Genomic DNA, 16,643 nt, shown 5'->3' with positions numbered 1-16,643 from the left:
AACCAAGAAGGATATAATGTGCACTTATTGAAGCCCTAAAGGCTGCTCCCAGAACAATGGAAGCCACCTTTTGCGTGTGACAGAAGAGTGGCTCTTCTTTTTAATCTTTGATAAACTTTAGAAAAGTTGCTTCCCTCTTCACCCATCTTCCCACCAGCCTCATTCTCACCCAGCCACTCCTTTTAGGCATTGTTCACAGAAAAAGGAGAGCAACATTGTCATTGACTGCATGAAGGACCACACTGTACCCTGGGTCATTGTACAATCTTACCGATTAAGCCACAGATAACAAAGAAGCTATTCTGGAGAAGAGAAGTTCAACTTGGATTAAAAAATAGTAGTTGAAATACAACTATATGCAATGAAAGTCTTTAGGGTGTTGCTTTTGAAAATATTCAGCTCTTAATAACATTATAGGAAGATGACCAGTTGTTTCATATACCATATTGTTTGGTTATTGATAGTAACAAACATTTAAATAAGTTGTGTGAAGATGTGTCAAAAGATATACAAGGATTTTAAGATAACTCAGACAAGCAGTTCCAATACATAGAAAATTTAATTTAAAATAACTTAAAATATTTCATCATTAAGAAGTTTTAATTCAGTGCCTTGGCACCAGGGGTTTAAGAAAATGTTTGTGTCTGATCTCCAATTAGTTCAGGTAAACAAATAACTGAAATATTATGTATACAAGTGTGTGCATATGTCTAGATATATAGACATACATATATGTGCACATACATATATGTGTACATGTATTCAAATTATAGATGTATATACACTCAAATGTTTTCAAGATATATATATAGATATAGATATAGATTCAAGGTATATAGGGATTTTCTATCTATATGAAACTATGTCTCTGTATGCATGTGTGTGTATATACACACATATAAAATCTACCCTCACTTAGCAGTGGAATTTTCTAATTTTACTTATGGCACTTATTTTGGAAAGCTTAACCCCCTAAAAGGGCACATTAATCATATATGAAACAGATTTCTAGTCTTGTACTTTAACAAAATTTTTTAAACATTTAAAAAATTAATTTATTTCTACTCTTTCACTTTTAATACCGTAGTCTTCTTTAAGATTGTTAATTCAGATATGGAATGAAATTTATTTTTTGTGGAATAAAAGATAATTCTGAGCTGGAGGAACCTGAGTATACACTTGGACCTATCTCCTGTCATTTAGGGGAACAGATGAACTAGTTACTAAACTTTGCTTAAAAGGTTACGTTTTTCAACTATTAGAATGCAAATATTTATTTCATGAAGTGATTTTCTTAAATCTTTTTTTTTTTAGCTATAGACACAGCAAAGTAGCCATGCACAATTAAGTTTTTAGCTTGCTTCCAATCTGACTTTTTTTTTTTCCTAGAAAAGTTGTCCTCCAAAGTTAGTATCAATAGCAAGTATGGCTGAAAGAAGTGTGGTGCTTCATAACCACTACTTTGAGCAGTTATATCTTTTCAGCAAAATGTTTGTTAAGGTTCTTGGGAACCTGGCACTTCCACTTAGTGCACAAAGTTTTGTGTTCTCACATTTATAAGAAGCTCACTGGGAATTTCCAAAGTCCCCCATATTTTCACTTTTGTGTGACTTTTTGAAATGCAATTAAAAAAAATCCATGATTTACTAAATGTAACAAATTGCTAAAAATTACTGACAAATAGGCCAATTTAGGTCCTAAATGTGGATTTCCTTACTTAAAATCAAGAATTAAGACCAAAAAAATAACAAACCTGAAGATTTTATTTTCATAGAGGACTTGCATAGAAAGGAATATATTTGTATTGCGTATGTTTGTATATAAGTATTTTTGTTTCCTGAACTTCTCTTTATTTTGGGTATACAACTCAGAGATGTTTTTATTTGGCCACTGATGCTCATAAAATAATATCTAATTGTGCAGGAATTTTTTTTTATTTAAGTGGTCAAAACCGTAGTTATTAATATATGAAGAATTCTCTCTAGGTGAATAAATAAGAAAAGTACAAAAAATTAGGAAAATATGTAAACTCAAGTTATGAGGTATTTCAAAGGTACAATAAAAAATTTCTTTCCTACAATTTGCAACTGCCAGACTTCTTGCTTTAGTTGTTCTATTCTCATGTTTGGAGAAACATAGAAGAGTTCAAGATAAAAGCCCTTTTGGGGATATGAGGGTTGCAGTAGTTCAGAGCAGAGTCAGAAAAAGAAAGGGATAAAGCAATACTTACATGTATTTGTATAAGAACAAAAATATTGCCTTAAAAGTTTTTTTTCAGTTCTATAAATACTTTTATAGGGCACATGATTGTCTGTGTGACTACTCTTTCCAGAGGGAGGTTTTGTTTTTGCTTTTTTTTTTTAATACTAGGAAAGCATGACTTATTCAAATTAGATTTTCCATGCTATATTTAGTTTTATAGATGTGTTAGTTTTAAAACTGTGGTTTACTGTATTTTGGGGGAGAGAATATATATTAAAAAATCCTAGGAAACCCTATAATCAGACAGAGTCAATTTCAACACTGCACCATGATCTCTCAATTCTGTAGCTTATTGCTTCCATTAAGTAGAAATCCCCAAATTCTCTGTATGCATCTAATTTTCCTGGCTGATGTCTGAGAAACTGAACCATTATCACATTTTCTGAACATCCAGGTTTTAAAAGTTTCTCAAAGCTATTTGATCTTTTTCTGGTAGTTAAATAGGTTATTCCTCTTACAGAACAAGAATCAGGAACTCCCAGCCAACAGATTTCTATAATGTATATACCAGAAACACACGGCTCACATGTGACTATGTTCCCAGTCAACATACCATTCACTCAAGGGGCAAACCAGTAATGAGCCAGACGTACATACATGTGCAAATGTACAATCGACAGTAAATTATTTTAGATTCTAATGTCCTCTTAACATTAAAAATGAGCTGAAAGACAGCTCCTGTGACATTTAGTATGAAAACTCTAGATTGCAATTTTCATGATGAAGTAGCTTCAAATCACATCTCGTGAGTTTCGTATTGCACAGCAAAGGACCATACTGAATATCATGCCAAAGATCTGAAACAGAAGGAACACTTGTTAGTGACTTTCAAATGTGTATTATTTGATTAAAAGGTCAGCAAACTGCTTAGGTGTCCAACTCAAGTTAATAAGTAACAATTACAATCAATAATTACTGGGTTATATGTTTATGTGTTCCTTGAAGATGGCTACGGAGCAATAGTTCTTTATTCGCTGCTTAAAATGCATTATTATATTATTATTGTTAACAAATAACAAGTCTCTGTTTTAAGAAAAGGACTGTTTCTGGCTTATAAAACAGGTCTTAATAGTTGTAAAAGATTGATATACTAACTGGTTTTGGAGTTGTATATTTTAGGGTTAATCCTAGATCATTTATGTATTCATTTGAAAAATGTGTTCATAACTTCTTGTTGTTTAAAGATACTTATGGTCCAAATAGTTTTCTATTGCTAGAAAAGCTTTAAATTCATACCAAAGTGTGGGGCATGTCTTCATTCCTGGCCCATTTTGATGTTCAAATAATTCTTCACTATTTAACTCAATATTTTTACCAAAGTACAAATGGAAGTATTTGAACTATGATATTCCTAACTTCTTCTACCTCTTGAATAGTTCTCTGAGAAGCAAAATACTTGGGCCAACTCAATATCCACTTCCATGGTTTGAACAGAAGAATTCCAGAAGATTGTTCCTGTCTTCAATCATTTCCTCGATGTTTGTGCAGAGCCTGTGGAACTCTGTCTGTGGATGTCCTTTCGTAAATGACTGTCAAGTTTTAGTTTTTAAAAATGGGCACCATAACTCTCATTAATTCATTCCATCATAAGTCAGACTAAGATCTGTAAATGCTAAACACAACAAGGCATGAATAACCAGTTGTTCTGGAAGAGCCCTGCAGACTTAAATAAGGGCATAGCAGGATTTCATGCTTCTGGCTGTCAGAACTCACTACTAGCGTGTGGCAGGGAGACACCTAATGGACATTTGGTTAACTGATTACACTGGGCGACTCTCACCTTATTAGAACAAACAACAAAATAATTAAATATCCCCCAAAGGATAATTGTATTGAAGGCTGGTCCCCAGCTATTAGGAAGTGGTAGAATCTTTACAAGATAGAGCCTAACATAAGGAAGGATATTAGGATGCCAGTCCCTCCTTTCTCTCTTTTGCTTCCCAGATGCCATGAAGTAAGCAGCCTTGTTCCACCTTATGTTCCCCACCATGTTTCTCTGCACGGGCCCAAAGTGCTCTGGGGCCAAATGACCATGGACTAAAACTCTGAAGCTGTAAACTTTCCTCTTTTTAAGTGGTTTATCTGAGGTATTCTGTCACCGTAATGGAAAAATTAGCTAACATACCATGGTCATAAGGTTGGTAGTACTCTGAAGAGATGCCCTCAGAAAGAAACTTCTTCAGTCTCAGCCTGCTGCTGTCAAGAGTCATGGGTGACTTCTTTCGGCTGTTTATTTGTTGAGATTGTAGAATAGTTTGGAGACTCTATTTATACCTCCATTATAGAATGTTTTCAACCCACCTGCCTCAAGATTGTCTTTGAGGAGCTGCAGAAATTGCAACCAAGCTAGCCCTGGATCAGATGGGGAGGGTCTGACAGATGTTGCTGAGTTTAGGGGTTCTCAGCATAGTGTTTTCAACCACTGTCCTGCCTCTCTGTGCACTAAATTCAGAAAAGGGGAAAAATGCTTGTGTGTCCCCTGAGAACTACCAGTTCATGGATTTCCTCACTGTTTTCACACTTTAGTGAGGGCTGAGAGCCAATCTTTATAGATGTCTGGAGAGTATATACTGGCTTGGCATTAGTTATCATCATCTAATCTCTGGACAATGGAAATCACCTCCTCACTGGCCTCCTGGACTCCAATCTCGCATTACTCCAATCTTTCCCTGATGGCTGCATCACATCTTTCTAAACCTCAAAGACTCCCCTCTCCTTAGAAATGAAGCCAAATTTCTCAGAAGGGCACATTAAAAATACCTCAATCATGTGCACCTCATACCCCTCCAGTGTCATCTCTGGTCATTCCTACATACCTGTCCATGGCTATCAGCTCCTCTGTTATACTCTTCTTTTGTACTTCAGGAGTCCCAAGCCACCTGGAAACATTATGCCTCACACTCTCTCATATGCTGACCCTTCGCCTAGTTTCTAGATTTGGGAACACTCAGAACGGCTAGCATTTATTGAGTGCCATATGTGCCACAGGCTTTATATGAATTAATTTGTAATAATAGTTTATATGTAATATCCCATTTAATCTTCACAACAATCTTATAATTTGGTATATTAAAATCCCAATTTTTAGCTGGGGGTGATGGTGTACACCTGTAATCATAGCTACTTAGGAGGCTGAGGCAGGAGGATCACAAGTTCAAGCTCATCCTGGGCAATTTAGTGATACACTGTACTAAGCACTTGCCTCCCATGTATGAGGCCCTGGGTTCAATCCTCAATACCACCAAAAAGCCCATTTTACAAAAGAGGAAATCGAGGCATAGAGAAATTAAGATACAATTCCAGGGCTTGTAAATAGTGGAGTGAGGAGTTGAATCCAAATCATGTGATTCCAGAGCTTGTCCTATTAGTCACTGTGCTGTGCTGCTGCTTCAAATCATAGTTAAGAGAGATCAGGGTGATATTATGCTATTTTGAATTGAAAATCACTTACCTAACTTAATATTGGTGGCCTTAAAATAGATGTTATTGTGCTGATAAGCTCAAGGTCACAATTAGGTCAATGTTGAAATTTATATCATATCTTAGAGGACTAATTATTGATGTATTTAATTAACTTTGTTCTTAGAAAATGTACCATGAATAAATGTCTTTGTCCTTTATGAGAATTCTCTTTTAAAATACTGCTATCTAAGAAACATAATGGGTGCTAAAATTACTGCATCAAAGTGGGTGTGGAACGGGATATTTACATGGTCTCAAAGCATTTTTCCATAAAACATTATCTATGAAGGAAGAAAGAACAACTTAAAATGGGCAGATCTTGGAAGATACTACTTTGTTAATGAGAAGACACTTAACATTCCTAACCATGGGCCAAAATGACATCTTGTGGCACCTGAGAGGTACAGTGAGAAAAGCAGAGTCATTTCTGTCACATATCTACCCCAAATTCATAACTTCATATTTAGCATATGGAAACAGCAGACAAACTCAAATTGAGGAATATGCTACAAAATACCTAGCCTATAATTTTAAAAAATGTTCAAGTCATAAAAGTAAAGAAAGGATGAAATGCAGTCAAGGTGCTCGAAAGGACTGAAAAGAACATTGTAAGAATCCTTTTGCTATTAAAAGATATGAGAACAGTTAACAAGCTTGAGTGGGGATTTATGGATGACTAATAGGAGGGTTTGTGTGTGTGTGTGTTTGTGTGTGTGTGCTTTTCTTGCAACTGTTCTGTAAGTTTGGAGTTATTTCAAAATAAAAAATTAACATCACAAAAAGTGAGACTTTTTGAGATCCTGACATAAATGTTATACCTAAATACATTTTTTGGGACAATTAGGAATTTGAACACTGTGTATGGATTGGATTATATTAAGCAATTATTAATTATTATAGTTATGGTTATGATGATGTGGTTATTTAATGAATAAAATGATGTGATGCCTCAAAATTAAAAAAGATACTGCCATCTCACACTTCAAGAAAAATCATATGCAAAAGTTTGAGGCTCCTTAGAGGGCAAAAAAAGGTAAGTTCTGGAACTTTCTCACCGTGAGACCTGCAATTCCAATACCGACAATTCCGATGAGCTGGAGCTTAACACTGATTATGGTCTCAATTTCATCAATGCAATTCTGTTTTGAAAAAAAGAAGAAGAAGAAGAAGAAGGAATGAAAACTGCTTGTATGTGTGAATCATCCCCCTCATCCAATCCTTTCCTTCTCTACAGATCATTCTTCTGTGAGAGCTAATCTATGTCAGCTTCTGCCCATATTTAAACCATTCCTCTCAGGTAACATCATCCTGGTAACCTTTAAGCAAAAATGCAATTTTGGGAAAAATACAATTCTCTTCTTTTGGTTTCCCTATTTAGGCCAGTAGCTGCTCAGAGCCCTAAAATCTGGCTGGAGGAAGTTGTTTCTCTGAGACCTGAGGTATATGAAAATTTGAGGCCTCTTCTTACTTTCAGTGAAGAAAAATAAATATCCATAAAATAAGAACCCTTTATTTTTATACTGTCACTTACAGTTTAAAAGATTTTCTACATACTCTATCTAATTAACTATGCAAGGTAGGCATTACCTATTAAGAAACTAAAAAGTCTGTATAGGTTCAACTTAAACAAAAACTGTCTGTGCGGGCCAGGTCTGGGGAGTTAGAGGACCATTCTCTCTTTTGGTGGCCAAGTGGGCTGTGGGTTTTTATCATTATGCCCATAAGAGACTGTGAAGCCTGGATTCAAAGGACCATCATGGACATGGGAAAAACCGGACAGAGAACAAAATAGATCACCTGTAACCATTATTTGTTTCCCCGGTTTCAAAATTTGGAGTCCTTTTAAGTAGAGGTATGCTCTCAACCCAACTGCATCCTCAGACTACTCAAATCCTTTTCTTGTCACTGGTGGGCTTCCTCTGATACCCACATAAGCTACACAAAACCCTCACCAAATCCTCATGTCTCTTTTCATACTTCATTGAGTCAACAAACATTCCTGGAGCAACCACTTTGCATCAGCCCCTAAAATGGGTTGGTGGAAGTAAAGACTAAGACACGGTTTCTTCTGCTTATATTACATCCGGGAAAAAGTTTCAGAAACACTCCTATAGACCGTGGCTTCCTTATATACTGCAGAAAATGGGAGTCAACCTGAAGCACTTCTTCCAATCTTCCTCTTCTTCACCTCAGCTCTCTCTCTCTCTCTCTCTCTCTCTCTCTCTCTTTTTAAATAATTAAATGGTACTTTATCAAGCCAAGGTTCACAGTATTATCTCAACAAGAAAAGGAAAATAAAGGGAAAAAATAAAATCTGCAACAAAAATGTCTATTTTTTTCTAATTTTTCAGTATATAACCTGAAACAAAGAGTTCCACATTCTTTCCTGAACACCCGTCAAGTTTGCAGTTCTTGATGACTAGAAATCTCCACTACTCATTTAAGGAAGAAATCATTCGAGCACAAAACTTACAAAAAGAAATTATGCACAGCTTAAGTTAAAATACATTCAATATGTTTTTCAATATAGAGTTATTCTTATGAAACATGTAGTCATTCAGTTGTCTCAAATCGACTTAGCCACACGGCTAAATGAGTCAATTCACGTTAGAAAGAAAGAAGTTTAAAAACATGCTCCCTTCCTTCAGTTCCAGGGCTGTCACAGGTAGCAAGCAAAGAAAGGGGACATAGCAGTATCATCCCTGACTTCTTCTCCTTAGTGCCAAAGAAGTGCGCTTCTCTGTTGAAAGTTAACCTCTTTCTTCTCTGCTCTGGGTCTCATTCCCTCTTTCCTCTTGAGGATGCCCATGAAGCCAGTTACCTTCCCGCTTCCCTATACATTAGGCCTATCCTTTATTGACATTTCCACTTATCAAATAACACCAGGTTCAAGTTCTACAATCTAAAGAAATAATAATACTCATAATACTGTCCTGTGATTGCCCATAGTCCCTCCTTTCCTTCATAGCCAGTTTTTGATTGTGAAAAACAAACTAACAAAACATGTATTGACTTTAATAGTCACAAAGGAAGAAATCTGGAAAACACATGTTAGAAAAAAGAAAATAACATTTCGAGTGGAAGATGGCGGCGAAGGGAGTGCATTACCCCCGTGTACCGCGTCACTGTGTGGGAGAATGACTAGTTAGAACGGCTAAAAGCAATCTTGTTAGGAATTTCCAGCAAAATTGGGGTGCTCCAAAACCTAGAGGAAGGATTTCCATCGCACGAGGATCAGCTACAGGGGCTCAAACGCGAGAGATTTGTCCGCACGGAGGGTCACGCTGCTTATTCAGCAAATCGCCCCGCGGCTAGAGTCTGAGGCGCGCGCTGGGAAACAAGGAGATAGCAACGCAAAGATACAGCTCTGCGGGCTTCTGCCAGTTGTGAAATCACCATACTGGGTTTGACGTACTGGGTTTGAGACAGGGGAAGGAAGCGGTCCAATTCGGTTCTCCACACCGGTCAGACCACAGAGGAAGCCAGCGGCCACCATCTTGGAGAGCTGATGTCACCATCCCTGTTTTCAACTGATCGCAGCTCATTCAGCCATAGAACAGGTAATTTCAGGCTGCCATTCGCTTGCGGCTCGTAGACAAATTACTCAGGCTCAGTGCTAAAGAACCTGTGGAAACTGCTTCATGGAGCCTGCTCCTATCAGAACATACACCGAGCACGGAGCGGCCGAATTCCGGCTCCGGGAACTGCTCTGGCCCAGGGATAAAGAACCCATGGAAACTGCTTCTCGGTCCGAGTCCTGCTGAATACTGTGGAGGTAAATACCAAACGAGCCTTCATAGGCAGTGGCAACAGGACTGAAACGGGGCTTGTGAGGGCCGGTCAGGACTCACCCGTTGCTTTGGTCACCCGGCAAAGGGAACGAAATGCTGCCATTCGCATGGGATACCAACATGGCAGAGATCTAATGTCATCAGAAAACGGCAGAGGAGAGAACTTCATCGATACCAGCGGCGACAGAAACAGTTGGTCTCCTGGTAAAGAAAGTGAGTCACAAACACCCGAGTCTCTCTCACTTTGTCATCAAGCCAGAGGGGCAGAGCAGAGCCGCCGCCCGCACCCGGAACAGGCCCAGCGACCTGCAGGCGTGGTAGTCACGTACCCCAATTGGAGTAGGGGCAGAGCAGAGCCGCCGCCCGCGCCTGCAAGGTAGGCAGACCTGCGACAGACCGGCGGATCAGGCCCAGTGGCCTGCCGGCATGGTACACACGTCACCCCAACTGGAGTAGGGGCAGAGCAGAGCCGCCGCCCGCGCCCGGAACAGGCCCAGCAACCTGCCGGCGTGGTAGTCACGACACTCCAATTGGAGTAGGGGCAGAGCAGAGCCGCCACCCGCGCCCGAAAGGTAGGCAGACATGCGACTGACCAGCGGAACAGGCCCAGTGGCCTGCCAGCGCGACAGACACGTCACCCCATTTGGAGTAGGGGCAGAGCAGAGCCACCGCCCGTGCCCGCAAGGTAGGCAGACCTGCGACCGACCGCTGGAACAGGCCCAGCGGCCGGCCGGGGTAGTAGGCACGTCACCCAGTTGGAGTAGGAGCAGAGCAGAGCCGCTGCCCGCGCCTGCAAGGTACGCAGACCTGCAACCGACTGGCGGATCAGGCCTGGTGGCCTGCCGGCGTGGTACACACGTCACACCAATTGGAGGAGGGGCAGAGCAGAGCCGCCGCCCATGCCTGCAAGGTTGGCAGACCGCCGCCCGACCCTGCAAGGGAGACTTTTCAACTATACAAGAGCAATATAAATATATGGGGGGAAAAATTTTCAAAAACACAACAGTTTCACCAAGCAGAAAGAAACGCAAGCAGTATGAAAAGACAAGGAAAGAAAGGACCACAAGCAATGCAGGTCAGCTCAACTTTAGAAGAGGTAACAGCTGCAGCAGATGGAATGTCAGATAAAGAATTCAGGATATACATGCTTCAGATGATCTGGAGTCTCAAGGAAGACATTAGACAGCAAAATCAGACAATGAAAGATCACTTCGACAATGAATTACACAAACAAATCCAGGAAGCAAAAGATCAACTATACAGGGAGATAGAGGTTATAAAAAACAAACAAACAGAAATCCTAGAAATGCAGGAAGCAATAAACCAACTTAAAAACTCAATTGAGAATACTACCAGCAGAGTAGAACACTTAGAAGATAGAACATCAGACAATGAAGACAAAGTATTTCAACTTGAAAAGAACATAGACAGCTCAGCAAGACTGTTAAGAAACCATGAGCAGAACATCCAAGAAATATGGGAAAACAAAAAGAGACCAAACTTAAGAGTCATTGGGATACAGGAAGGTATAGAGGTCCAAACCAAAGGAATGAGCAATGCATTCAATGAAATAATATGAGAAAACTTCCCAGACTTGAAGAAGGAGACAGAATCCCAAATCCTAGAAGCCTACAGGATGCCAAATGTGCAAAATCATAAGAGATCCACACCTAGACACATTATAATGAAGATGCCCAACATACAGAATAAGGAGAGAATTTTAAAAGCTACAAGAGAAAGGAAGCAGATTACATTTAGGGGCAAGCCAATCAGGATAACAGCTGATCTTTCAACACAGACTCTGAAAGCTAGAAGATCCTGGAATAACATATTTCAAACACTGAAAGAAAATGGGTTCCAACCAAGAATTGTGTATCCAGCGAAATTAAGCTTCAGGATGGAAGATGAAATTAAAACCTTCCACGATAAACAAAAGTTAAAAGAATTTGCAGCTAGAAAACCATCTCTTCAAAACATCCTCGGCAAAACATTACAGGAAGAGGAAATGGAAAATAACAATGAAAAACAACAGTGGGAGGTAGGACAGTAAAGGGGGGGGGAATAATCAAAGAGGAAAACAAACCATGTTTAGTAACAGAAATAAACAAATATGGCTGGAAGAACAACCCATATCTCAATAATAACCCTAAATGTTAATGGCTTAAACTCACCAATTAAGAGACACAGGCTAGTAGAATGGATCACAAAACAAGACCCAACAATATGCTGCCTACAGGAGACACATTTGATAGGAAAAGACATACATAGGCTGAAGGTGAAAGGTTGGGAAAAATCATATCACTCATATGGACTTCAGAAATAAGCAGGAGTGTCCATACTCATATCAAATAAAATAGATTTCAAGCCAAAGTTAATCAAAAGGGATAAAGAGGGACACTACATACTGCTCAAGGGAACCATACACCAACAAGACATAACAATCATAAATATATATGCCCCTAACAATGGTGCAGCTATGTTCATCAAACAAACTCTTCTCAAGTTCAAGAGTCTAATAGACCACCATACAATAATCATGGGAGACTTCAACACACCTCTTTCACCAATGGACAGATCTTCCAAACAAAAGTTGAATAAGGAAACTATAGAACTCAATAACACAATTAATAACCTAGACTTAATTGACATATATAGAATATACTACCCAACATCAAGCAGTTACACTTTTTTCTCAGCAGCACATGGATCCTTCTCAAAAATAGATCACATATTATGTCATAGGGCAACTCTTAGACAATATAAAGGAGTAGAGATAATACCATGCATCTTATCTGATCATAATGGAATGAAACTGAAAATCAACGATAAAAGAAGGCAGGAAAAAGCATACATCACTTGGAGAATGAACAATAGGTTACTGAATGATCAATGGGTTATAGAAGACATCAAGGAGGAAATTAAAAAATTCTTAGAGATAAATGAAAACACAGACACAACATATCGGAATCTATGGGACACTTTGAAAGCAGTTCTAAGAGGAAAATTCATTGCGTGGAGTTCATTCCTTAAAAAAAGAAAAAACCAACAAATAAATGATCTCATACATCATCTCAAAATCCTAGAAAAAGAAGAGCAAAACAACAGCAAAAGAAGTAGAAGGCAAGAAATAATTAAAATCAGAGCTGAAATTAATGAAATCGAAACAAAAGAAACAATTGAAAAAATTGACAAAACTAAAAGTTGGTTCTTTGAAAAAATAAACAAAATCGACAGACCTTTAGCCATGCTAGCAAAGAGAAGAAGAGAGAGAACTCAAATTACTAGCATACGGGATGAAAAAGGCAATATCACAACAGACACTTCAGAAATACAGAAGATAATCAAAAATTATTTTGAATCCTTATACTCCAATAAATTAGAAGATAGTGAAGGCATTGATAAATTTCTTAAGTCATATGATCTGCCCAGATTGAGTCAGGAAGATATAGACAACCTAAACAGACCAATATCAATTGAGGAAATAGAAGAAACCATCAAAAGACTACCAACTAAGAAAAGCCCAGGACCGGATGGGTATACAGCAGAGTTTTACAAAACCTTTAAAGAGGAACTAATACCAATACTTTTCAAGCTACTTCAGGAAATAGAAAAAGAGGGAGAACTTCCAAATTCATTCTACGAGGCCAACATCACCCTGATACCTAAACCAGACAAAGACACTTCAAAGAAAGTAAACTGCAGACCAATATCTCTAATGAACCTAGATGCAAAAATCCTCAATAAAATTCTGGCGAATCGGATACAAAAACATATCAAAAAAATTGTGCACCATGATCAAGTAGGATTCATCCCTGGGATGCAAGGCTGGTTCAATATACGGAAATCAATAAATGTTATTCACCACATCAATAGACTTAAAAATAAGAACCATATGATCATCTCGATAGATGTGGAAAAAGCATTCGACAAAGTACAGCATCCCTTTGTGTTCAAAACTCTAGAAAAACTTGGGATAACAGGAACATACCTCAATATTGTAAAAGCAATCTATGCTAAGCCTCAGGCTAGCATCATTCTGAATGGAGAAAAATTGAAGGCATTCCCTCTAAAATCTGGAACAAGACGGGATGCCCTCTCTCACCACTTCTGTTCAACATAGTTCTCGAAACACTGGCCAGAGCAATTAGACAGACGAAAGAAATTAAAGGCATAAAAATAGGAAAAGAAGAACTTAAATTATCACTATTTGCAGAAGACATGATTCTATACCTAGCAGACCCAAAAGGGTCTACAAAGAAACTATTATAGCTAATAAATGAATTCAGCAAAGTGGCAGGATATAAAATCAACACGCATAAATCAAAGGCATTCCTGTATATCAGCAACAAATCCTCTGAAATGGAAATGAGGACAACCACTCCATTCACAATATCTTCAAAAAAAATAAAATACTTGGGAATCAACCTAACAAAAGAGGTGAAAGACTTACACAATGAAAACTACAGAACCCTAAAGAGAGAAATAGAAGAAGATCTTAGAAGATGGAAAAATATACCCTGTTCATGGATAGGCAGAACTAACATCATCAAAATGGCGATATTACCAAAAGTTCTCTATAGGTTTAATGCAATGCCAATCAAAATCCCAACCGCATTTCTTGTAGAAATAGAGAAAGCAATCATGAAATTCATATGGAAAAATAAAAGACCCAGAATAGCAAAAACAATGCTAAGCAGGAAGTGTGAATCAGGCGGTATAGCGATACCAGACTTCAAACTATACTACAGAGCAATAGTAACAAAAACAGCATGGTACTGGTACCAAAACAGGCGGGTGGACCAATGGTACAGAATAGAGGACACAGAAACCAATCCACAAAACTACAACTATCTTATATTTGATAAAGGGGCTAAAAGCATGCAATGGAGGAAGGATAGCATCTTCAACAAATGGTGCTGGGAAAACTGGAAATCCATATGCAACAAAATGAAACTGAATCTCTTTCTCTTGCCATGCACAAAAGTGAATTCAAAATGGATCAAGGAGCTTGATATCAAATCAGAGACGCGCTGTCTGATAGAAGAAAAAGTTGGCTATGATCTACAGTCGGTGGGGTCGGGCTCCAAATTCCTCAATAGGACACCCATAGCACAAAAGTTAATAACTAGAATCAACAAATGGGACTTACTCAAACTAAAAAGTTTTTTCTCAGCAAAAGAAACAATAAGAGAGGTAAATAGGGAGCCTACATCCTGGGAACAAATCTTTACTCCTCACACTTCAGATAGAGCCCTAATATCCAGAGTATACAAAGAACTCAAAAAATTAGACAATAAGATAACAAATAACCCAATCAACAAATGGGCCAAGGACCTGAACAGACACTTCTCAGAGGAGGACATACAATCAATCAACAAGTACATGAAAAAATGCTCACCATCTCTAGCAGTCAGAGAAATGCAAATCAAAACCACTCTAAGATACCATCTCACTCCAGTAAGATTGGCAGCCATTATGAAGTCAAACAACAAGTGCTGGCGAGGATGTGGGGAAAAGGGTACACTTGTACATTGCTGGTGGGACTGCAAATTGGTGCAGCCAATTTGGAAAGCAGTATGGAGATTTCTTGGAAAGCTGGGAATGGAACCACCATTTGACCCAGCTATTCCCCTTCTCAGTCTATTCCCTAAAGACCTAAAAAGAGCATGCTACAGGGACACTGCTACATCAATGTTCATAGCAGCACAATTCACAATAGCAAGACTGTGGAACCAACCTAGATGCCCTTCAATAGACGAATGGATAAAAAAAATGTGGCATTTATACACAAGGTGGAGTATTACTCTGCATTAAAAAATGACAAAATCATAGAATTTGCAGGGAAATGGATGGCATTAGAGTAGATTATGCTAAGTGAAGCTAGCCAATCCCTAAAAAACAAATGCCAAATGTCTCCTTTGATATAAGGAGAGTAACTAAGAACAGAGTACGGACGAAGAGCAGGAGAAGAAGATTAACATTAAACAGGGATGAGAGGTGGGAGGGAAACGAGAGAGAAGGGAAATTGCATGGAAATGGAAAGAGACCCTCAGGGTTATACAAAATCACATACAAGAGGAAGTGAGGGGAAAGGGAAAAATAATACAAGGGGGAGAAATGAAGTTCAGTAGAGGGGGTAGAGAGAGAAGAGGGGAGGGGAGGGGAGGGGAGGGGGGATAGTAGAGGATAGGAAAGGCAGCAGAATACAACAGACACTAGTATGGCAACATGTAAATCAATGGATGTGTAACTGATGTTATTCTGCAATCTGTATACGCGGTAAAAATGGGAGTTCATAACCCACTTGAATCAAAGTTGAAATATGATATATCAAGAACTATGTAATGTTTTGAACAACCAACAATAAAAAATTAAAAAAAAAAAAAGAAAATAAGAAACATCTGTACTCCCACGAAGATAACGAACATTGTTTGGTGATTCTTACAAAAACAAATGTGCCCACATATGTAGTTCATTCCTTATATTCAATTGTGTGCTTTTTAAACTGAATATTACAATTTCAAAAATGTCTTGTTTAAGTAACATTTCTTAAAACTGTGATTCTTAGTGGCTGTAAGATGATGAAACCTTCATCAGACAAAGGTATTATAATTTATTTATACTAGACACTAGTATGGCAATATGTAAAAACGTGGATGTGTAATTCTGCAATCTGTATACGGGGTAAAAATGGGAGTTCATAACCCACTTGAATCAAATGTATGAAATATGATATGTCAAGAACTATGTAATGTTTTGAACAACTAATAATAATAAAAAAATTCTCTCTCTCTAAAAAAATAAATAATTTATTTAAACAACCCCCTATTGTCAGATAGTAAGCCACTATCCAATATTTAATTCTTATGAACAACACTATAGTGAATACCGCTGTACAAAAATTTCTATCCACACTTATCATTCCTTTTCCTTAGAATTAATTCTGAGAGTGGAATTTCTGGATTGAGGGGCATGAACATACTTAACATTCTTGTCTTACATAAATGTACTAACCTCTTAAGACTATTGTACCAATTTTTTAAAAATGTTCATTTCATATCATTGTTGCCAAAACTGTATGTTATTATTAAGGCAGGAAAAATAACTTGGCCAAATTTCAAAGGTTAA

General features: G+C 38.1%; 1 protein-coding gene across 2 annotated transcripts in view; it reads right to left on the bottom strand.

The window, feature by feature from the left end:
• Positions 1–307: 307 nt before the first annotated feature.
• Positions 308–16,643, bottom strand: part of Tspan2 (tetraspanin 2) — a 52,929-nt gene continuing 36,593 nt past the window's right edge. Inside the window, exons 7-8 of one of the 2 annotated variants that reach the window (XM_046458300.2) lie at positions 6,780–6,863; positions 308–3,059 (exon numbers count right to left, since the gene is read on the bottom strand). In XM_046458300.2, coding sequence (XP_046314256.1) covers positions 2,994–3,059; positions 6,780–6,863 — 150 coding nt within the window. In that variant the 3' untranslated portion in view covers positions 308–2,993. Of the gene's footprint in view, positions 3,060–6,779; positions 6,864–16,643 lie in introns of those variants that run through there. The other variant, XR_006854777.2, reaches the window with a different exon arrangement.

Source organism: Marmota monax, unplaced genomic scaffold, assembly GCF_021218885.2.
Source record: "Marmota monax isolate L192 unplaced genomic scaffold, Marmota_monax_Labrador192_F-V1.1 WCK01_AAM20220418_F8-fsc00087, whole genome shotgun sequence".
NCBI classification, from domain to species: Eukaryota; Metazoa; Chordata; class Mammalia; order Rodentia; family Sciuridae; genus Marmota; species Marmota monax.
Note: the sequence above shows the minus strand (reverse complement) of the source record. Positions and strands in the feature narration are given on the sequence as shown.